Raw genomic sequence first — 24,873 nt, 5'->3', positions numbered from 1 at the left:
AGACAGGAAATCTCGCAGAATTCTGGAAAAAGGGAAAGGTAGTTGCAATATTCAAGAGGTGATAGACAAGAGGCCCTAAATTACACACCAGTGTCACTTGACAATTATTCCGGGTAAAATGTTGGAAAAAGAATTCCGGTTGACAATGCTGAGGTTTGTGAATATCTACAACGTCAGCTTATGATTAGTTTATATTAGTTATGCTTCTAATTGTCTCATTATCATAGTTTTGTGATATATAAACTGTGCCAATATATGTCTTACCGCCCTAATGCTCAACCTCACTTTAACATTGACAAAATATTATCGTACACACTTTTGTGCACGGACTTGGCTCCGTTCCTGCACAGAAGTGGCTAAAGTTGCTAAGTATATTGAGGAACCTACATTATGTATGAAGTGTTGTCGTTGGGGTCATATGGCTTGGATATACCAGTTCGACCCCAGATGCCGGTACCTGCGGTATGAAGCATGATTCGCGAGGGTGTAGAGTCAAGATTGGAAAAGGGGGAAAAGTTCCTGCCATCTTGTTGCAATGGTCGAGGTTCCCATAATGCCGGGTCCTCTGTACCCCACGACGCCCCATCTGCTGAGACTACAAGCCAGCGCCCACAAGCAGGATGAATAAAGCTCCTAAGAGAGGGACGATCGCTCCTCAGGAACAAAGTAGGAACAGCGGAGACACACCACTAGCCTCTATGACCAACGCTTGGGAGAAATGAGCAGTAACGATTAAGACTAGTTTAGTGGCAGTAGGAAATGAAGCTGAAAGAGTGTAGCGTGGTGGTGGTGAGGTGCTGAACGATGTCCAATTCTGAGGTTGGTACACAGATGCAGGCGATGAGTCACAATAACGTGGCTAAAGTATGTTGACCAGGCCACACACTAGAAGGTGAAGGGGCGACGACATTTCGGTCCGTCCTGGACCATTCTCAAGTCGATTGAGAATACAATCGACTTGAGAATGGTCCAGGACGGACCGAAACGTCGTCGTCCCTTCACCTTCTAGTGTGTGGTCTGGTCAACATACTTTGGTACACAGATGTTGGAATATCTAACAACAATTAGAGATGAGGGTTGAAGCACTAGAAAAGTTAGCTATGGCAGGTAGAGGGAGTGAAGTGGGGAAGTGAGAGGGAGTGAAGTCGGGAAATGAGATGGAGGCGGAAGAAAGCAAGGAAGAGGATGAGGCGTCACTGATGGCAGTGTCTCAGGAAAATTAACTATTCCCTGGTGAAGGAAGTGCTCTACTCTCTGCGGTGGAAAATGCTGTTACAAAATGTACGGTAAAGCGGTTTCGAAAAATAAAAGTGTAGGACATAGATGACAATAACATCACCTTTGATGATGGTAGCTGTATAAGTGCAGAGCAAAGATCTGTGCTACACTGCTGTTTATTATGAATTATATATAAAAATAGGTATATAGCAGACAAAAGAAATGTTACAAAAACATGAGTGTCTAAGGGGCTTTCGGTTCTCAATAAATTATAGAAAACGGTAAAGTTAAGGTTATGAAAACTCACCATTAAAATAATATGGTACGAGGACAATGTCTTTGAACATTAATGGGATCAAAAATAGAGAAGTAAATGTACGCTATTATTATATTCTTAGATTCTTGTCTTGGTATGATGAAGACAATTCTTGAAAGGATCAGACACTTTGCCCCAAGAGTGTAAATACTAAGATTATTGTAATCAATTTTCTAATATATAATATGTGATGACAATTGAATTAAGGTATATGCATTTGTCATGTATATTACCACGTATCTACCGTATTGAATTGTGAGCCCTCTTGGGGGACTTGAAGTAGATAAGGGTAGAAGTAGCCTAAGATATATTTTTGGGTTGTATCTATCTCAATAAACTTACTTGAACTTGGATAGAAGACTCAGAGACGAGGGCTGGGGCTGGAGGAGCGTGACAAGTGGGGGGGGGGCCATCAAGGCTCGGTCTTGGGACCACTACTGTTCTTATAAGATGTGAGCACGTAAACTCGTATAGACCACAGCACGTGAGCTCGTACATACCAGAGCACGTGAGCTCGTACACACCACAGCACGTGAGTTCGTACATACCTAATAACTACAGACGAAGGAACACTGATGAGTGTAAAAACAGAGGAGGGTAAGATAATTATCAGGAGAAAGCACTGAGCCATTACGACTACACAGCACTTGGAAGGGATACGAGGACACAAATTTAAGATAAGACGGAGGGAAGGAATGGTACCGTACTAACTGGACGGTCAGGGATTGAACGCCGACTTGCAAGAAGCAAGACCGTTGTTCACCGTCCAGAAAACACTTCACAAACACCAGGAGAGCGCACACACATGGCTGCTGGAGTTCAATCCCAATAAGAGCAAGGTAATGAAGACAGATGAGAGATAACCCCAGGTGGTGTCCACACCAGAAGAAGGCGACTACAGGAATCACAAAAATTTGGGAGTGGATATAATTCCATCACTAGTCACTCTACTTCGTAGAGTAATGGGTAAACACCCCGTAGAGTGTGATGGGTAAACACCCCGTAGAGTGTGATGGGTAAACACCCCCGTAGAGTGTGATGGGTAAACACCCCCGTAGAGTGTGATGGGTAAACACCCCCGTAGAGTGTGATGGGTAAACACCCCCGTAGAGTGTGATGGGTAAACACCCCCGTAGAGTGTGATGGGTAAACACCCCCGTAGAGTGTGATGGGTAAACACCCCCGTAGAGTGTGATGGGTAAACACCCCCGTGGAGTGTGATGGGTAAACACCCCCGTAGAGTGTGATGGGTAAACACCCCCGTAGAGTGTGATGGGTAAACACCCCCGTAGAGTGTGATGGGTAAACACCCCCGTAGAGTGTGATGGGTAAACACCCTCGTAGAGTGTGATGGGTAAACACCCCCGTAGAGTGTGATGGGTAAACACCCCCGTGGAGTGTGATGGGTAAACACCCCCGTAGAGTGTAATGGGTAAACACCCCCGTAGAGTGTGATGGGTAAACACCCCCGTAGAGTGTGATGGGTAAACACCCCCGTAGAGTGTGATGGGTAAACACCCCCGTAGAGTGTGATGGGTAAACACCCCCGTAGAGTGTGATGGGTAAACACCCTCGTAGAGTGTGATGGGTAAACACCCCCGTAGAGTGTGATGGGTAAACACCCCCGTGGAGTGTGATGGGTAAACACCCCCTACACGTCTCCCTCACTCTCAGTCTCCCTCACTCTCAGTCTCCCTCACCCAGAACCCCTCCCCCCCCACCTTCCCCCCACCACTACTCGATATCATGTGCCATTACCCCCATGCCCCACTTTCCCCTCAGAACTCTCCCCTCATCCTAAACGTCACTCTACTTCACAAACCCCGATATCCAAGCCTTCCCCTCTGCCCCCCCCCCTCACAGTGCCGCCCCCCCCCCCCCCATCACGGTAGTGGACTGTGACCGAAGAGAGCACAGTGCAGATAAGGGAAGAGCGCCAGGCGTGAGATTACACAGTGCCATCTCCCCCGTCATGAATGGAAGGAGCCGGTGTTTAGTTTTTAGGAGCATTTTAGGAGCATTTTAGGAGCATTTTAGGAACATTTTAGAAGCATTTTAGGGGCATTTTTAGGAGCATTTTTAGGAGCATTTAGTTTTAGGAGCATCCTGGTTTAGTTTACACCAGGCGCGAGTAGTGTAGGACAACGTTATTTGGAAATGATAAAGGGAACATATACGATACACCGGAGGGAGCCGGTCGGCCGAGCGGACAGCACACTGGACTTGTGATCCTGTGGTCCCGGATTCGATCTCAGGCGCCGGCGAGAAACAATAGGCAGTTTTCTCTTTCATTCTATGCCCCCTGTTACCTAGCAGTAAAATAGGTACCTGGGTGTTAGTCAGCTGTCACGGGCTGCTTCCTGGGGGGTGGAGGCCTGATCGAGGACCGGCCCGCGGGGACACTAAAGCCCCGAAATCATCTTAAGATATAACCTCAAGATAACGATAAATATGACTATAAAGAAATTCTTGTGGGCCGACATTGGTGGCAGACGTGTTGAGGACGTGTACGGGACGGAGCGTGTTTTTCAGTCTGTCGTTCACATCTGCATGTTAATTAAGCGTATTTGTTAGCGTAACGGGCGCCGGCAGGATATTCCCGGGCAGGATTCAAGTGGTGTTCTGCCGGTTGACAAGACTATATCCTCGTAGAGAACAGTGTGGTGCAGTTTACACCAGCACACACTACACGCTGGTGGCGCGCGCCTCACACCATCTAGCTATCTTTTGTAGCTTCCGGGGATCCACGGCCCCGCGGCTCTATCTCCGATCAGGCCTCCCGGTTGGTCGTCTGGTCAACTAGGCTGTTGGACGCCGCTGCTCGCAGCCTGACGTATGAATCACAGCCTGGTTGATGGCTCCTTCCTATTCACCGACAATTCCATAAATTTAGAAATATCGCAGACAAAAGAAATGTTTCAAAAACGTTCAATACAAATTTAAACAGTATGCAACAGATCAAACAGTATTCAACAGATCAAACAGCATTCAACAGATCAAACAGTATGCAACAGATCAAACAGCATTCAACAGATCAAACAGCATTCAACAGATCAAACAGTATGCAACAGACCAAACAGCATTCAACAGATCAAACAGTATTCAACAGATCAAACAGCATTCAACAGATCAAACAGTATTCAACAGATCAAACAGCATTCAACAGATCAAACAGTATTCAACAGATCAAACAGTATTCAACAGATCAAACAGTATTCAACAGATCAAACAGTATTCAACAGATCAAACAGTATTTCCATAACCAAAAATAGGAAATTCGAACTTAGTCTAAATGATCAGTACTGGCCTGACAAATCTCATCCCCTCCCCCCCCCCCCACACAAGGACCCTCCCCCCCCCCCCCACCCCACACAAGGACCCCCCCCCCCTCCCCCCTACCAATTCAACCATTAGTTCCAAAATGCCACAAGAGAATAATGGAACACCTAAAGATGTAAACAATTTAGTCAAGCACCAACAGAGGTCCAGAGAAGATCCTGTCACAAAACCTTCTGAAATTCTTCAAGAAAATGTTGGCGATCAGGGAAGAAAGGATCAGGTAACTTCCATATTATTATATTACGATAAACATTTGTCACTTGTCTCCCCCCCCCGCCCCCTAGAAAGGCTCCAGTACGAAGCGAAGAAGAAACAAGGTACTGCAAGAATGTTCAAGGGGATGCCAGGAACCAGATTCACGAAGCAGTTACGCAAGCACTTACGAACGTGTACATCTTTCCTGAAATCTTTGGCGGCTTTGGTTAAATTTAATAAACAGTTTACATGCATGAAATCATCCCAATCAACTGTTATTGTTATAAACAGCCTCCTGGTGCTTCAGAGCTCATTAACAGTTTAATAACTTGTAAACAAAACAGCCTAAGATTGAGAAAAGATGTACAGGTTCGTAAGTGTTTGCGTAACTGCTTCGTGAATAATGGGGGACCTGGGGACCTCTTACTGATCAAGACACGCGGTAACACTGGAGACTTGAGAGTGGCGTAAGTGTAGTGATCCGCAAGTTAGGAGCAAGTATTAGTTAGTGAATCGAGCACTACAACACTTACCAAATTGTTTGGTAAGGAAGAAAGGAAGTTTTTTTTTTTTTGAGATATATACAAGAGTTGTTACATTCTTGTACAGCCACTAGTACGCGTAGCGTTTCGAGGCAGGTCCCTGGAATACGATCCCCGCCGCGAAGAATCGTTGTTACAACCAAGTACACATTTTACTGTTGAGTTAAACAGAGGCTACAGTTAAGGATTTGCGCCCAGTAAATCCTCCCCGGCCAGGATACGAACCCAGGACAAAGCGCTCGCGGAACGCCAGGCGAGTGTCTTACCACTGCACCACGGAGACTGCTGGGACTAACCGCATGTACTAACCTGCATGTACAGGTTAGTACATGCGAGTATCTGCTCACATATCGAGGTCAGGTCAAAGAGATTTAAGAGAGCTTTAGCCCGCCCAAGCAAATGTTACAGCCGAGAGGTCCCAAAGGGGGTTGAGCTTCAGCTCTTTGGTCCCGCCTCTCAACCGTCAATCAACAGGTGTATAGATTCCTGAGCCTACTGGGCTCTATTCATATCTACACTTGAAACTGTGTATGGAGTCAGCCTCCACCTCTGTTGTGTGTGTGTGTGTGTGTGTGTGTGTGTGTGTGTGTGTGTGTGTGTGTGTGTGTGTGTGTGTGTGTGTGTAACACTCGCGTGTAGTAGGGACACTAGATGTGTGTAAGTCACTACGACAAACACCTGCTCTCCTCGCCTGTAAAACAAGTGCATCGCGTTAAATACCTGCGTCAACTTCTAAAAGCCTCGCCAACCCATTTAGACTTTTATTTTGGTTTCACTTAACCGGCTTCCGCTTTAATGACTTCAGATATTAGACTCTTCAACATTTTTCTCTCTGGCATCAGAAGTGGCACATTCCGGCATATTTGAGCTGCGTGTGTTGGCTTAATTTACAGAATTTCTCAACAAAATCCTTTAATGCTTTACATTTAATTTTCAGTGACATTTGAACAGAGATTAAATTAGTTTGCGGACTTGACGCAAATTCACCGAAGGTGTTTCGTCGTTATTTTGTTGTACAGGAAGAGTGTTCAGTTGTCTTGTGTACTCACCAGGGGTTGAGCTCTGGCTCTTTGGTCCCGCCTCTCAACTGTCAATCAATTGGTGTACAGGTTCCTGAGCCTACTGGGCTCTATCATATCTAGCACTTGAAACTGTGTATGGAGTCAAGCCTCCACCACATCACTGCCTAATGCATTCCATCTGTTAACTACTCTGACAGAAACGTCTCTTGTGGCTCATGTGGGTACTCAGTTTCCACCTGTGTCCCCTTGTTCGCGTCCCGCCAGTGTTGAATAGTTTATCTTTATCCTGTCAATTGTTGTTTGTGTGTGTGTGTGTGTGTGTGTGTGTGTGTGTGTGTGTGGTGTGTGTGTGTGTGTGTGTGGTGTGTGTGGTGTGTGTGTGTGTGTGTGTGTGTGTGTGTGTGTGTGTGTGTGTGTGTGTGTGTGTGTGTGTGTGTGTGTGTGTGTGTGTGTGTGTGTGTGTGTGTGTGTGTGTGTGTGTGTGTGTGTGTGTGTGTGTGGTGTGTGTGTGGTGTGTGTGTGTGTGTGTGTGTGTGTGTGTGTGTGTGGGTGTGTGTGTGTGTGGTGTGTGTGTGTGTGGTGTGTGTGTGTGTGTGTGTGTGTGTGTGTGTGGTGTGTGTGTGTGTGTGTGTGTGTGTGTGTGTGTGTGTGGTGTGTGTGTGTGTGTGTGTGTGTGTGTGTGTGTGTGTGGTGTGTGTGTGTGTGGTGTGTGTGTGTGTGTGTGTGTGTGTTTACTATGTGTCTGCAGGATGGAGCTGTTAGCTCTTGGACCCCCACTTTAACCTTCGGTTGTTAATGTTTTGACTCCCAACTTTTGTTTACATCTCTCTTTACACACACACACACACACACACACACACACACACACACACACACACACACACACACACACACACACACACACACGTACGTAGGTCTCGGTGCAGGTTCAAGAAACTCACAGTTCTGTTCATTCTGACAATGCTCAAGTTATTAGCAAGGTAAGGGCAATGATGAGGACAAAGCGTTAAGAAAATATGAGTACAGCACATGTAAGGAATACGAGGACACGGCCGTGGGTTCATGAGGACAAAGAACGGTGATCATCCACTTGGACGATCGGAGCGCGAACGTCGACACGTCAAAAAGCTAGTCTCTATTAGAGTCCAAGTGGGTGCGTGGTCCTTGTAAATATTTACACACATTTGCAATCTTTCCACAACAAGGATCTTACAAGTTCATAACAGGTAGCTAACCTTTAAACTTCCCCCCTGGAGCATCACTGAAGTATCTGAAGGTGGATTGCCTCGTATGACATGGCTGAAGTGGTGGATTACCTCCAGATACTTTAGTGGTGCCCCAGAGAAAGCTTAAAGTCAGTTAGGTCCTTCTGAGACTCTTCCTTACATTGGGTATCCTTGGCTGGGTTGGTAAGACTAGCGGCTTGTATTTTACAGGCCCGAGTTCGCTTCCCTGATGATCTACATGAATAAAATGTCATGGCTGGATTTGTTATGACTTTTATAGTATAGATGGAAATAAATATTATGTCTGGATCTTCTTTGGATCTTTGTTTTCCTGTTCTATTTTGTTGAAGACATGATGTGTGTGTGTGTGTGTGTGTGTGTGTGTGTGTGTGTGTGTGTGTGTGTGTGTGTGTGTGTGTGTGTGTGTGTGTGTGTGTGTGCGCGCGCGCGCGCGCGCGCGCATCATAAATATTATTGTGTAATGTTTGCGTGGTCGCCGTTGAGAGGAGCTTAGCGATGTGAATACTAAAGAAAAAAAAGAATTGTTCCCCCTTTACTCTGAGAAAGGGTGTATGTGGCTTGAGAAACCTTTCAGGCTGTGAAAGGATTGTCTGTTTTGTGTAAGTACGGGCAAATTATGAATAGCTGGAAATGTGTTAATTTTCCCGGGATCAGTGAATAATGATGCATAGTACTACATAAAAATGCTTTTGAAATTATTTTACTGTGTAGCTAGCATAGTAGATGACCACACGATTTGGGTTCATCCTGTACCCCAAATCGTGGCAGCCTATGTTCATCCTGTACCCCAAATCGTGGCAGCCTATGTTCATCCTGTACCCCAGACTATGCCCCCTACAAATTTGGGGTAAGGCTAGCCCCAAGCTCCTGGCCTCCAACTGTGGACAGAGAGACATTCTCTTGAACGTATTTTATACTAAGGAAGGGGAAAACCCGGCGTTTCCCGGGTCTATCTGTCTGTCTGCCTCCCATCTGTCCATCTACATATCCATCCAATCATCTGAATTTTGATTTATCCATCTATCTATCAATCTATTTCTCCATCTATCCGACAATCTATCCATCTATTTCTCCATCTATCCGACAATCTATCTATCAAAGTATGTAACCATACCTCTATCTATTTATAAGTTTATCAATCCATCTACCATCTATCTTTCCATACACGCATCTATACCAATCCGTCTCTCCATCAATTCATCTTCTCTTTCCGTCCATCTATAAATCAACCTATCCACCTTTTATCCGTCCATCTATACATCCACCCGTCAATCCATCCATCTATCTGTCCATCGATCTATCTATCTGTCAATCTATCCACCTACTCATTTTTTATCCGTCTCTATCCACCCCAATCGATCATCCATCATCGACTCAGCCCTCATCCATCTATCCATCCATGTATTAATCCACCTATCCGTCTATCTATCCATACACCTACTCATATTTCTATCCAACTATCTCTGCCTGTCTGTCTATCTGTCCCTTGGCTTGAGAAACCTTTGAAGCTGTAGAAGAATTGACAGTTTTAAGCGAGTTCGACCAACTTATTGACGGCAGGAAATGTGTTCATTTTCCTGAGACCAGAAGAAAAATTGTCTCTGAAAAGTTGGTTTTGACAATATATAGTTATGTAGGTAGTGCCAAACATCGGTGGGGGGGGGGGGGGGGGGGTGGGGGGGGGGGGGTAGGGGGAGGGTCTGGAGGCGAGTGGCACTCTTGGCTTTTTTTTTAATTTTGGTGACCCTAGACTAGCCTATGTGCATCCCAAACCTCAACCCGTTCTCGCAAATTTAATAAGTCAATATTGACTTATTAAATATGTGCATAGGTGACATACTTAACATAATAGATACCCTTAAAAAGATTCATAGAAAACACCGACCTTACCTAACCTTGTTAGTATCTTAAGATAAGCATCTTATTGCTTTGTAATTACAATTATTACCTAACCTATAATAGGTATAGGTTAAGTAATAATTGTAATTACGAAGCAATAAGATGCTTATCTTAAGATACTAACAAGGTTAGGTAAGGTCGGTGTTTTCTATGAATCTTTTTAAGGGTATCTATTATGTTTAGTATATCACCTATGCACGTAGTTAATAAGTCAATATTGACTTTACGAATTTGCGAGAACGGGTTGCAAACCTTAGACCATTCCCTCTGCCAATTTGGGTGAGACTAACACCAGCTGTGTGTCCTCCAACTTTGAACAAACATTTTGTGACTGTGTGTGTTTGTGTGTGTGTGTGTGTGTGTGTGTGTGTGTGTGTGTGTGTGTGTGTGTGTGTGTGTGTGTGTGTGCGCGCGCGCGCGCGCGTGTGCGTGTGCGTGTGTGTGTGTTATTTAGTACCTAATAAACCAAGATGCCTAACAAGCAGAGTTTTTTACATTATATATAATGTTTATTATTTTTTTAATGTAATGATAAAACTTTCAATTAAATTATATAATTTTTTTTTAATTTTAGTTAAAACTAACAAATCTGATAAAACGTACCTAAGTCAGTAATTCATGTTCGACATATTATTAATTAATTAATTAAATTAAAGCAATTTGAAAATAAATATTTAATAACTAAAATCACTCTGCCTGTTAGGCAAATCGGACCTTGTATACTAGGCCAAGTCATACATTCTGGCCACTAGGTGACATTATATATACAAGCCTTTTTTTTTTGACTATGAAAAATTCTTCTCAGTCAGAGGCCAGATGTATTAGTAAACACAAATCGTCTCGTTCAATTGAACATCAAACACCCAGCCGCCGCTTTCAAACTAATCCAACACCCTAACACCCTCTTCAGCAGGTTTTGAATGGACAACACCTGTCACTTCCTGTGTTGGGATGTCTCCCCTGCAGTAGGTGGGGATGCCTCGCCCACCTACTGCAGGTGTTCCCCACTGAACAACTACGCCTAATGCAATCCTCACTATGCCTAATTAGGGTGGAGGCCGAGTGGAGTGGGTGGAGGCTGGGAGGGGAGGCTGGGAGGGGAGGCTGGGAGGGGAGGCTGGGAGGGGAGGCTGGGAGGGAAACGCAAAACATCACACCCAAACAGGAAACAAAATTCCCGCCACCATTAGAAAACTCGCCACACGCCAAGAGACGGTCGGGAACTCAACACCAAGACACACTCCCCCGCTCACATCTGTACGCATTGCGTATCTCCTCTTTTGTCCCCTTCTACAAACCCACAAACAGAGCGCAAAAGTGTCCAAAAAAAAGTGAGGCCCAGGGAGTGAGTGGTGGCGTAGTGGTGGTGGTGGCGGTGTTGGGAGGCGGAGGCGCGCTTGTCCTAGCAGGCAAATATTGATATCTGGATTGACACGTCTGCACCTGGAGTCCCGGACGGGGTGGACGGGGGACGGGGTAGGACGCTGTGACGGGTGGACGGGGGAGGAGGCTGTGTCGGGTGGACGGGGGAGGAGGCTGTGACGGGGTGGCGGGTGGATGGAGGAGGCGGCTGTGACGGGTGGTGGGTGGACGGGGGAGGAGGCTGTGACGGGGTGGCGGGTGGATGGGGGAGGCGGCTGTGACGGGTGGTGGGTGGACGGGGGAGGACGCTGTGACGGGGTGGTGGGTGGACGGGGGAGGCGGCTGTGACGGGTGGTGGGTGGACGGGGGAGGAGGCTGTGACGGGGTGGCGGGTGGATGGGGGAGGCGGCTGTGACGGGTGGTGGGTGGACGGGGGAGGACGCTGTGACGGGGTGGTGGGTGGACGGGGGAGGCGGCTGTGACGGGTGGTGGGTGGACGGGGGAGGACGCTGTGACGGGGTGGTGGGTGGACGGGGGAGGCGGCTGTGACGGGTGGTGGGTGGATGGGGGAGGCGGCTGTGACGGGTGGTGGGTGGACGGGGGAGGCGGCTGTGACGGGTGGTGGGTGGACGGGGGAGGACGCTGTGACGGGGTGGTGGGTGGACGGGGGAGGCGGCTGTGACGGGTGGTGGGTGGACGGGGGAGGACGCTGTGACGGGGTGGCGGGTGGATGGGGGAGGCGGCTGTGACGGGTGGTGGGTGGACGGGGGAGGACGCTGTGACGGGTGGTGGGTGGACGGGGGAGGTGGCTGTGACGGGGTGGCGGGTGGATGGGGGAGGTGGCTGTGACGGGGTGGCGGGTGGATGGGGGAGGTGGCTGTGACGGGGGTGGCGGGTGGATGGGGGAGGTGGCTGTGACGGGTGGTGGGTGGACGGGGGAGGTGGCTGTGACGGGTGGTGGGTGGACGGGGGAGGTGGCTGTGACGAGTGGTGGGTGGACGGGGGAGGTGGCTGTGACGGGTGGTGGGTGGACGGGGGAGGTGGCTGTGACGGGTGGTGGGTGGACGGGGGAGGACGCTGTGACGGGTGGTGGGTGGACGGGGGAGGTGGCTGTGACGGGGGTGGCGGGTGGATGGGGGAGGTGGCTGTGACGGGTGGTGGGTGGACGGGGGAGGTGGCTGTGACGGGGTGGCGGGTGGATGGGGGAGGTGGCTGTGACGGGTGGTGGGTGGACGGGGGAGGTGGCTGTGACGGGTGGTGGGTGGACGGGGGAGGTGGCTGTGACGGGTGGTGGGTGGACGGGGGAGGTGGCTGTGACGGGTGGTGGGTGGACGGGGGAGGTGGCTGTGACGGGTGGTGGGTGGACGGAGGGAGGAGAGGACCAGAAGTAAAATAATAATGTAGGAAGAGGGGTGGAAGAGACAGGGAGAGACGGGGACAGACAGACACATAATATAGCCACGGAGGGTTTAATACCCTAATGTGATGGATGATAATAGCGTCCTTGAGTTGAAGGCTGGGAAGGTTGACATTATACAGCCCTTGTCAACCTCACGTCCGCACCCCCACTACCTGTCTACCTCACGTCTACACCCCCACTACCTGTCTACCTCACGTCTACACCCCCACTACCTGTCTACCTCACGTCTACACCCCCACTACCTGTCTACCTCACGTCTACACCCCCACTACCTGTCTACCTCACGTCTACACCCCCACTACCTGTCTACCTCACGTCTACACCCCCACTACCTGTCAACCTCACGTCCGCACCCCCACTACCTGTCTACCTCACGTCTACACCCCCACTACCTGTCTACCTCACGTCTACACCCCCACTACCTGTCTACCTCACGTCCGCACCCCCACTACCTGTCTACCTCACGTCTGGACCCCCACTACCTGTCTACCTCACGTCCGCCCCCCCACTACCTGTCTACCTCACGTCCGCCCCCCCACTACCTGTCTACCTCACGTCTACACCCCTACTACCTGTCTACCTCACGTCTACACCCCTACTACCTGTCTACCTCACGTCCACACCCCCACACTACCTGTCTACCTCACGTCCGCCCCCCCCCACACTACCTGTCTACCTCACGTCCACACCCCCACTACCTGTCTACCTCACGTCCACACTCCCACTACCTGTCTACCTCACGTCCACACCCCCACTACCTGTCTACCTCACGTCCACACCCCCCCACTACCTGTCTACCTCCCGTCCACACCCCCACTACCTGTCTACCTCACGTCCACACCCCCACTACCTGTCTACCTCACGTCCACACTCCCACTACCTGTCTACCTCCCGTCCACACCCCCACTACCTGTCTACCTCCCGTCCACACCCCCACTACCTGTCTACCTCCCGTCCACACCCCCACTACCTGTCTACCTCACGTCTACACCCCCACTACCTGTCTACCTCCCGTCCACACCACCACTACCTGTCTACCTCCCGTCCACACCCCCACTACCTGTCTACCTCACGTCTACACCCCCACTACCTGTCTACCTCACGTCCACACCCCCACTACCTGTCTACCTCACGTCCACACCCCCACTACCTGTCTACCTCCCGTCCACACCCCCACTACCTGTCTACCTCACGTCCACACCCCCACTACCTGTCTACCTCACGTCCGCCCCCCCCCACTACCTGTCTACCTCACGTCCACACCCCCCACTACCTGTCTACCTCACGTCTCACGCTGGGGGTGATGCGGACCCCCCCCCCCTCACAGGGGTCCTGTGAGGGGGGAGGGGTCAGGTGCAGGATGCTGCCAACTTCCTGTCAAGATAACTGTGATGAACTCCTTCCCTGCCACCTCTGTTTACATCTCCCCCCGCCCCCGTCTTCCCACTTTGGGGGGACCCCTTATCTTACCCCTTTTCCTAACCCCCGCCCCTCCATACACATCCTTCCTCCCCCCCAGTTAGTCCTCCACCGCCCCTCCACACCCCCCACAGATCTGAAAACACTGATGAATTAATTGATCACGTTAAAAACTTTTCAATTTTGAAGGTCATGTCCATCTAGGCTTCCAGACACTAATGCCACAACTGTGGTCCCAGCAAGGTCACCATTAGCACATTCTCGCATCACAGTTCTCAAACTGTGTAAAGTTACTGTTCATCATGCTCCATGCACAGTGGTTCACTGTTCATCACAGCTCGGCACCGAGCCGTCAATATCACCAGCTGAGACTACCAATCACCTCACAGCTGGCCATCAACCAATCACCTCACAGCTGGCCATCAACCAATCACCTCACAGCTGGCCATCAACCAATCATGCTTCAGCTTTCTAGAAGAATTAACAAAAAACTAATTGCAGCACCAACAACCAATCAGGAGTCGACGTTAAGAAACGCACAATAAATATTGGCTGAATGGATAAACAAACCACAAGTAATGAAATACTCACTATTTACATGTGTAAGGAAGCAATAACGTAGAGTACGATACCTCACCATCCTCACACTTGCTGCCGGAACCCTCACCATCCTCACACTTGCTGCCTGAACCCTTCACCATCCTCACACTTGCTGCCGGAACCCTCACCATCCTCACACTTGCTGCCGGAACCCTTCACCATCCTCACACTTGCTGCCTGAACCCTTCACCATCCTCACACTTGCTGCCGGAACCCTCACCATCCTCACACTTGCTGCCTGAACCCTCACCATCCTCACACTTGCTGCCGGAACCCTTCACCATCCTCACACTTGCTGCCGGAACCCTCACCATCCTCACACTTGCTGCCGGAACCCTTCACCATCCTCACACTTGCTGCCGGAACCCTTCACCATCCTCACACTTGCTGCCGGAACCCTTCACCATCCTCACACTTGCTGCCGGAACCCTTCACCATCCTCACACTTGCTGCCTGAACCCTCACCATCCTCACACTTGCTGCCTGAACCCTTCACCATCCTCACACTTGCTGCCTGAACCCTTCACCATCCTCACACTTGCTGCCGGAACCCTTCACCATCCTCACACTTGCTGCCGGAACCCTCACCATCCTCACACTTGCTGCCTGAACCCTTCACCATCCTCACACTTGCTGCCGGAACCCTTCACCATCCTCACACTTGCTGCCGGAACCCTTCACCATCCTCACACTTGCTGCCGGAACCCTCACCATCCTCACACTTGCTGCCGGAACCCTCACCATCCTCACACTTGCTGCCGGAACCCTCACCATCCTCACACTTGCTGCCTGAACCCTCACCATCCTCACACTTGCTGCCGGAACCCTCACCATCCTCACACTTGCTGCCGGAACCCTCACCATCCTCACACTTGCTGCCGGAACCCTCACCATCCTCACACTTGCTGCCGGAACCCTCACCATCCTCACACTTGCTGCCTGAACCCTTCACCATCCTCACACTTGCTGCCGGAACCCTTCACCATCCTCACACTTGCTGCCGGAACCCTCACCATCCTCACACTTGCTGCCGGAACCCTTCACCATCCTCACACTTGCTGCCTGAACCCTCACCATCCTCACACTTGCTGCCTGAACCCCCACCATCCTCACACTTGCTGCCTGAACCCTTCACCATCCTCACACTTGCTGCCGGAACCCTCACCATCCTCACACTTGCTGCCTGAACCCTTCACCATCCTCACACTTGCTGCCGGAACCCTCACCATCCTCACACTTGCTGCCGGAACCCTCACCATCCTCACACTTGCTGCCTGAACCCTCACCATCCTCACACTTGCTGCCGGAACCCTCACCATCCTCACACTTGCTGCCTGAACCCTCACCATCCTCACACTTGCTGCCTGAACCCTCACCATCCTCACACTTGCTGCCGGAACCCTCACCATCCTCACACTTGCTGCCGGAACCCTCACCATCCTCACACTTGCTGCCAGAACCCTCACCATCCTCACACTTGCTGCCGGAACCCTCACCATCCTCACACTTGCTGCCGGAACCCTCACCATCCTCACACTTGCTGCCGGAACCCTCACCATCCTCACACTTGCTGCCGGAACCCTCACCATCCTCACACTTGCTGCCGGAACCCTCACCATCCTCACACTTGCTGCCGGAACCCTCACCATCCTCACACTTGCTGCCGGAACCCTCACCATCCTCACACTTGCTGCCGGAACCCTCACCATCCTCACACTTGCTGCCGGAACCCTTCACCATCCTCACACTTGCTGCCGGAACCCTCACCATCCTCACACTTGCTGCCGGAACCCTCACCATCCTCACACTTGCTGCCGGAACCCTCACCATCCTCACACTTGCTGCCTGAACCCTCACCATCCTCACACTTGCTGCCGGAACCCTTCACCATCCTCACACTTGCTGCCTGAACCCTCACCATCCTCACACTTGCTGCCTGAACCCCCACCATCCTCACACTTGCTGCCTGAACCCTTCACCATCCTCACACTTGCTGCCGGAACCCTCACCATCCTCACACTTGCTGCCGGAACCCTTCACCATCCTCACACTTGCTGCCGGAACCCTCACCATCCTCACACTTGCTGCCTGAACCCTTCACCATCCTCACACTTGCTGCCGGAACCCTCACCATCCTCACACTTGCTGCCTGAACCCTCACCATCCTCACACTTGCTGCCGGAACCCTCACCATCCTCACACTTGCTGCCGGAACCCTCACCATCCTCACACTTGCTGCCTGAACCCTCATCATCCTCACACTTGCTGCCGGAACCCTTCACCATCCTCACACTTGCTGCCGGAACCCTTCACCATCCTCACACTTGCTGCCGGAACCCTTCACCATCCTCACACTTGCTGCCGGAACCCTTCACCATCCTCACACTTGCTGCCGGAACCCTTCACCATCCTCACACTTGCTGCCGGAACCCTTCACCATCCTCACACTTGCTGCCGGAACCCTTCACCATCCTCACACTTGCTGCCGGAACCCTTCACCATCCTCACACTTGCTGCCGGAACCCTTCACCATCCTCACACTTGCTGCCGGAACCCTTCACCATCCTCACACTTGCTGCCGGAACCCTTCACCATCCTCACACTTGCTGCCTGAACCCTTCACCATCCTCATACTTGCTGCCTGAACCCTTCACCATCCTCACACTTGCTGCCTGAACCCTTCACCATCCTCACACTTGCTGCCTGAACCCTTCACCATCCTCACACTTGCTGCCTGAACCCTTCACCATCCTCACACTTGCTGCCTGAACCCTTCACCATCCTCTCACTTGCTGCCTGAACCCTTCACCATCCTCACACTTGCTGCCTGAACCCTTCACCATCCTCACACTTGCTGCCTGAACCCTTCACCATCCTCACACTTGCTGCCTGAACCCTTCACCATCCTCACACTTGCTGCCTGAACCCTTCACCATCCTCACACTTGCTGCCTGAACCCTTCACCATCCATCACACTTGCTGCCTGAACCCTTCACCATCCTCACACTTGCTGCCTGAACCCTTCACCATCCTCACACTTGCTGCCTGAACCCTTCACCATCCTCACACTTGCTGCCTGAACCCTTCACCATCCTCACACTTGCTGCCTGAACCCTTCACCATCCTCACACTTGCTGCCTGAACCCTTCACCATCCTCACACTTGCTGCCTGAACCCTTCACCATCCTCACACTTGCTGCCTGAACCCTTCACCATCCTCACACTTGCTGCCTGAACCCTTCACCATCCTCACACTTGCTGCCTGAACCCTTCACCATCCTCACACTTGCTGCCTGAACCCTTCACCATCCTCACACTTGCTGCCTGAACCCTTCACCATCCTCACACTTGCTGCCTGAACCCTTCACCATCCTCACACTTGCTGCCTGAACCCTTCACCATCCTCACACTTGCTGCCTGAACCCTTCACCATCCTCACACTTGCTGCCTGAACCCTCACCATCCTCACACTTGCTGCCTGAACCCTCACCATCCTCACACTTGCTGCCTGAACCCTCACCATCCTCACACTTGCTGCCTGAACCCTCACCATCCTCACACTTGCTGCCTGAACCCTCACCATCCTCACACTTGCTGCCTGAACTCTCACCATCCTCACACTTGCTGCCTGAACCCTCACCATCCTCACACTTGCTGCCTGAACCCTCACCATCCTCACACTTGCTGCCTGAACCCTCACCATCCTCACACTTGCTGCCTGAACCCTCACCATCCTCACACTTGCTGCCTGAACCCTCACCATCCTCACACTTGCTGCCTGAACCCTCACCATCCTCACACTTGTTGCCTGAACCCCCTTCATCCTCACACTTGCTGCCTGAACCCTCACCATCCTCACACTTGCTGCTTGAACCCTCACCATCCTCACACTTGCTGCCTGAACCCTCACAATCCTCACACTTGCTGCCTGAACCCTCACAATCCTCACACTTGCTGCCTGAACCCTCACACTTGCTGCCTGAACCCCCTCCATCCTCACACTTGCTGCCTGAACCCCCTCCATCCTCTCACTTGCTGCCTGAACCCCCCTCCATCCTCACACTTGCTGCCTGAACCCTCACCTTCCATACACTTGCTGCCTGAACCCTCACCATCCACACACACTTGCTGCCTGAACCCTCACCATCCTCACACTTGCTGCCTGAACCTTCACACTTGCTGCCTGAACCCTCACCATCCTCACACACACTTGCTTCCTGAACCCTCACCATTCTCACACACTTGCTGCCTGAACCCTCACCATCCTCGCACTTGCTGCCTGAACCCTCACCATCCTCGCACACTTGCTGCCTGAACCCTCACCATCCTCGCACACTTGCTGCCTGAACCCCCCACCATCCTCACACACTTGCTGCCTGAACCCTCACCATCCTCACACTTGTTGCCTGAACCATCACCATCCTCACACTTGCTGCGTGAACCCTCACCATCCTCACACTTGCTGCCTGAACCCTCACCATCCTCACACTTGCTGCCTGAACCCTCACCATCCTCACACTTGCTGCCTGAACCCCCCTTCATCCTCACACTTGCAGCCTGAACCCCCTCCATCCTCACACTTGCTGCCTGAACCCTCACCATCCTCACACTTGCTGCCTGAACCCTCACCATCCTCACACTTGCTGCCTGAACCCTCACCATCCTCACACTTGCTGCCTGAACCCTCACCATCCTCACACTTGCTGCCTGAACCCTCACCATCCTCACACTTGCTGCCTGAACCCTCACCATCCTCACACTTGCTGCCTGAACCCTCACCATCCTCACACTTGCTGCCTGAACCCTCACCATCCTCACACTTGCTGCCTGAACCCTCACCATCCTCACACTTGCTGCCTGAACCCTCACCATCCTCACACTTGCTGCCTGAACCCTCACCATCCTCACACTTGCTGCCTGAACCCTCACCATCCTCACACTTGTTGCCTGAACCCCCCTTCATCCTCACACTTGCTGCCTGAACCCTCACCATCCTCACACTTGCTGCCTGAACCCTCACCATCCTCACACTTGCTGCCTGAACCCTCACAATCCTCACACTTGCTGCCTGAACCCTCACAATCCTCACACTTGCTGCCTGAACCCTCACACTTGCTGCCTGAACCCTCACACTTGCTGCCTGAACCCCCTCCATCCTCACACTTGCTGCCTGAACCCCCTCCATCCTCTCACTTGCTGCCTGAACCCCCCTCCATCCTCACACTTGCTGCCTGAACCCTCACCATCCATACACTTGCTGCCTGAACCCTCACCATCCACACACACTTGCTGCCTGAACCCTCACCATCCTCACACTTGCTGCCTGAACCTTCACACTTGCTGCCTGAACCCTCACCATCCTCACACACACTTGCTTCCTGAACCCTCACCATTCTCACACACTTGCTGCCTGAACCCTCACCATCCTCGCACTTGCTGCCTGAACCCTCACCATCCTCGCACACTTGCTGCCTGAACCCTCACCATCCTCGCACACTTGCTGCCTGAACCCCCCACCATCCTCACACACTTGCTGCCTGAACCCTCACCATCCTCACACTTGTTGCCTGAACCATCACCATCCTCACACTTGCTGCGTGAACCCTCACCATCCTCACACTTGCTGCCTGAACCCTCACCATCCTCACACTTGCTGCCTGAACCCTCACCATCCTCACACTTGCTGCCTGAACCCCCCTTCATCCTCACACTTGCAGCCTGAACCCCCTCCATCCTCACACTTGCTGCCTGAACCTTCACCATCCTCACACTTGCTGCCTGAACCCTCACCATCCTCACACTTGCTGCCTGAACCCTCACCATCCTCACACTTGCTGCCTGAACCCTCACCATCCTCACACTTGCTGCCTGAACCCTCACCATCCTCACACTTGCTGCCTGAACCCTCACCATCCTCACACTTGCTGCCTGAACCCTCACCATCCTCACACTTGCTGCCTGAACCCTCACCATCCTCACACTTGCTTCCTGAACCCTCACCATCCTCACACTTGCTGCCTGAACCCTCACCATCCTCACACTTGCTGCCTGAACCCTCACCATCCTCACACTTGCTGCCTGAACCATCACCATCCTCACACTTGCTGCCTGAACCCTCACCATCCTCACACTTGCTGCCTGAACCCTCACCATCCTCACACATGCTGCCTGAACCCTCACCATCCTCACACTTGCTGCCTGAACCATCACCATCCTCACACTTGCTGCCTGAACCATCACCATCCTCACACTTGCTGCCTGAACCATCACCATCCTCACACTTGCTGCCTGAACCATCACCATCCTCACACTTGCTGCCTGAACCATCACCATCCTCACACTTGCGGCCTGAACCCCTCACCCACACACTTGCTGCCTGAACCCTCACCATCCTCACACTTGCTGCCTGAACCCCCCATCCACACACTTGCTGCCTGAACTCCCCATCCACACACTTGCTGCCTGAACCCTCACCATCCTCACACTTGCTGCCTGAACCCCCACCATCCTCCTTCTGATGGAGGATGACCTTCCACCAAATGACCTTCTGAAGATGTATTTAATATACGAAAGTACTTAAGGAAATTTCCTGTTTCATTTTTCCTTCGTGGTCTGACATTGTCTCATATATATATATATATATATATATATATATATATATATATATATATATATATATATATATATATATATATATATATATATATATATATATATGTATATATATATATATATATATATATATATATATATATATATATATATATATATATATATATATATATATATATATATATACTCCTTTTGTATGGATGTCATTTCTCATAAATATAACCCATTATAATTAAAAAAATGCCTTTCATTTAACAAGTTTGAAGTTGAATTAGACCTACGCATCTTCATCTCTCTTGTCAGTATTGTATTCTTCTGAACGCTCAGGTCTGACAGAAATACTGACTCCCAAAAGACGCGAAAGCATTAGTCTTAAAAGGCATTTATAAATTATTTAGTTCCAAAACTTATGTATGTATATTGGTAGCATAATATGTCCAGCGGACTGGGCGACACAGTGGTTGCCAGGATCAGGCTGGGTTACCGTTACCTGTGGCAGGTGGCTATACCGTTACCTGTGGCAGGTGGCTATACCGTTACCTGTGGCAGGTGGCTATACCGTTACCTGTGGCAGGTGGCTATACCGTTACCTGTGGCAGGTGGCTATACCGTTACCTGTGGCAGGTGGCTACAGGTGACGGATCTTCCAATCCTGAGAACTCCAGATGCAAACTCTGTGAGCAGGAACTGCGGCATGATCTCCCACACTACATCACCGAATCCCCAGTCATTAAACTCTTCAGATCTGCCGGCATGAAGCACCTAGAGCTTTGTAATTACTTTATTAACTCTCGTGTTCGTGATGATATCCTCGAAATGCATCCAAAGTTTGCCAGTGTAGGCTACTGATCACATGGCCCTGTATGACTAACCATCCTGCGAGATGGAGATATTATTTAGCATCATTCTTGATACATTACATAAACTTTCGTATATTTAAGGAGTAGCAGTATAAATGCACTTGGACCTGAATATGATAAAATAAAAAAGTTATCTGACTCCACTCCCAAACGTTACCACAACCTTCTCCCACACGTTACCACAACCCTCCTCCCACACGTTACCACAACCCCCCTCCCACACCGTTACCACAACACCCCTCCCACACCGTTACCACAACCCCCCTCCCACACCGTTACCACAACCCCCTCCCACACCGTTACCACAACCCCCTCCCACACCGTTACCACAACCCTCCTCCCACACGTTACCACAACCTTCTCCCACACGTTACCACAACCCTCCTCCCACACCGTTACCACAACCCTCCTCCCACACCGTTACCACAACCCTCCTCCCACACCGTTACCACAACCCTCCTCCCACACCGTTACCACAACCCTCCTCCCACACCGTTACCACAACCCTCCTCCCACACCGTTACCACAACCCTCCTCCCACACCGTTACCACAACCCTCCTCCCACACCGTTACCACAACCCTCCTCCCACACCGTTACCACAACCCTCCTCCCACACCGTTACCACAACCCTCCTCCCACACCGTTACCACAACCCTCCTCCCACACCGTTACCACAACCCCCTCCCACACCGTTACCACAACCCTCCTCCCACACCGTTACCACAACCCCCTCCCACACCGTTACCACAACCCTCCTCCCACACCGTTACCACAACCCCCCTCCCACACCGTTACCACAACCCTCCTCCCACACCGTTACCACAACCCTCCTCCCACACCGTTACCACAACCCTCCTCCCACACCGTTACCACAACCCTCCTCCCACACCGTTACCACAACCCCCTCCCACACCGTTACCACAACCCCCTCCCACACGTTACCACAACCCCCTCCCACACCGTTACCACAACCCCCTCCCACACCGTTACCACAACCCCCTCCCACACGTTACCACAACCCCCTCCCACACCGTTGCCACAACCCCCTCTCACACCGTTACCACAACCCCCTCCCACACGTTACCACAACCCCCTCCCACACCGTTACCACAACCCCCTCCCACACGTTACCACAACCTCCTCCCACACGTTACCACAACCCCCTCCCACACGTTACCACAACCCCCTCCCACACGTTACCACAACCCAACCACTGTGGTAATCAGTAGAGTTTATAACACCCGGGATTAACAGCATTTAAGGTGATGGATTACGAAGCTGTGTTGCGGCCAGTCTGGCGCGAACGAGACATGGGCGCACTCGCCCCGCGCTCAACCCTGCCTCGCTGGCGTTCACTGACGTTCACTGGCGTTCTCACTCCTGTCAACAGTGACCAGGCGAACCTTTCTCACCTCGTGGCTGAGCCCGCGGTCCACCTGACACGTGGGTGGGTGGAATGGGGGGAAACACTGAGACGCGGGTCTGAGTCAAGACACAGATGTAAGAGGAGGTATTCATCTCCGCTGGGAACAACAATGTAGCAGCGAGGGAGCTGCGCGGAGTGCTACTTACCTTCATGGGTTTGAGACCTTTGGGCTGCACCATGTAGACGCCGCTGGTCCAGTTGCCTCGCTGTATGACCTCGGTACAGTCGACGGGCAGGGGCGGGTCAGTGACGCTGGGGGGGTCCACCACCAGCTCCGGGATCAGGTTATCACTTGCTTCACCTTCCTCCACCGTAGACTTTTTAGACACGCGGCCCTTATCCTGGCGGGCGGCCTCCTGCGTGCCTTCTGCGGCCTTGGTGGTCGGCTCGGCGGTGGCGTCGTGGTTCTTGCGGTTGCGGCCGTGCTCCTTCTTGTGTGCGGGGGCGTGCGGGTGAGTGAGGTTGTGCTTGCGGCTGTGGTTGTGGACGCGGGTGATGTTGATGCCACTGAGGCTCATGGCGTGCAGGATGCGCTGGTGGTCTCGCTGCAGGGACTTAAGTCCGTCCTTAATCTTGCGGTTGTGGGAGTTGCGCTTGAGGCCCTTGGACATTTTACGGACTTTCTTCTTGATGTGGAGGTTGTGTTCGCCCATGTCCTTGACGGCGGCGGTGATCTGGGCCACGGCCTGGGAGAGCCGCTCGTGCTCGTCCCGCGCCTCCTGCATGGAGGCAGCAACCTCCCGCAACTTGCTCAGGAGGCGACTCACCTCCTCCAACACATCTCCGGCTGTAGTCTTGGTGGTGAGGGAGACGGAGGTCGCTGTAGTCACTCCTTCGGTTACATGGTGCACGGTGGTGGGCGTGGAGGTGGGTGTGGGCGTGGAGGTGGGTGTGGGCGTGGAGGTGGGCCTCAGGGTGGTCGAGGTCTGGCAGGACCCCAACACCACCACCAGCAGGAACGTGACAAAAGAGAGAGCGCGCTGCATCCCTCCGCCGTCAGGTGCGCCCGTATACTGACGCTGCTGCTGCTGCTGCCGCCTCACTTCCCCCCACAGACACCCTCCTCCTCCCGCCCGCCCACGCCACGCACGCCCACAACCACAACCATTCTCAATTTATATCATATTATCAACACTTTGGAACCAAGCAAAACCCCACGAAGATACGTAGTAGCAACGGAAACGTTAGGAAGAGTAACGAAGACTAAGTCAGTCACACCATACAGGGGATCCGAACGCACTTCAGCAGATCAATACCGGGATGCTAGCGGCGGATCTTGCGTTTGTGTGCGCCAAGTTTTGTATTGCGTGCTGGCATTTAGTCCTAACATACATCTATAGCACACACCTTCCTCTTGTGACTTATACTGCACCAGCACGACTACCTAGTCTGTG

At 51.6% G+C, this 24,873-nt stretch overlaps 1 protein-coding gene across 1 annotated transcript in view; it reads right to left on the bottom strand.

The window, feature by feature from the left end:
• LOC123767125 (ficolin-2) overlaps positions 1 to 24,515 on the bottom strand; it is a 285,815-nt gene extending 261,300 nt beyond the window's left edge. Inside the window, exon 1 of the mRNA XM_069304859.1 lies at positions 23,626 to 24,515. Coding sequence (XP_069160960.1) covers positions 23,626 to 24,465 — 840 coding nt within the window. The 5' untranslated portion in view covers positions 24,466 to 24,515. The remainder of the gene's footprint in view (positions 1 to 23,625) is intronic.
• Between the last annotated feature and the right edge of the window lie 358 nt (positions 24,516 to 24,873).

Source organism: Procambarus clarkii, chromosome 53 (assembly GCF_040958095.1).
Source record: "Procambarus clarkii isolate CNS0578487 chromosome 53, FALCON_Pclarkii_2.0, whole genome shotgun sequence".
NCBI classification, from domain to species: domain Eukaryota; kingdom Metazoa; phylum Arthropoda; class Malacostraca; order Decapoda; family Cambaridae; genus Procambarus; species Procambarus clarkii.
The sequence above is the reverse complement of the archived record's forward strand: the minus strand, read 5'-3'. Positions and strand labels throughout refer to the sequence as shown.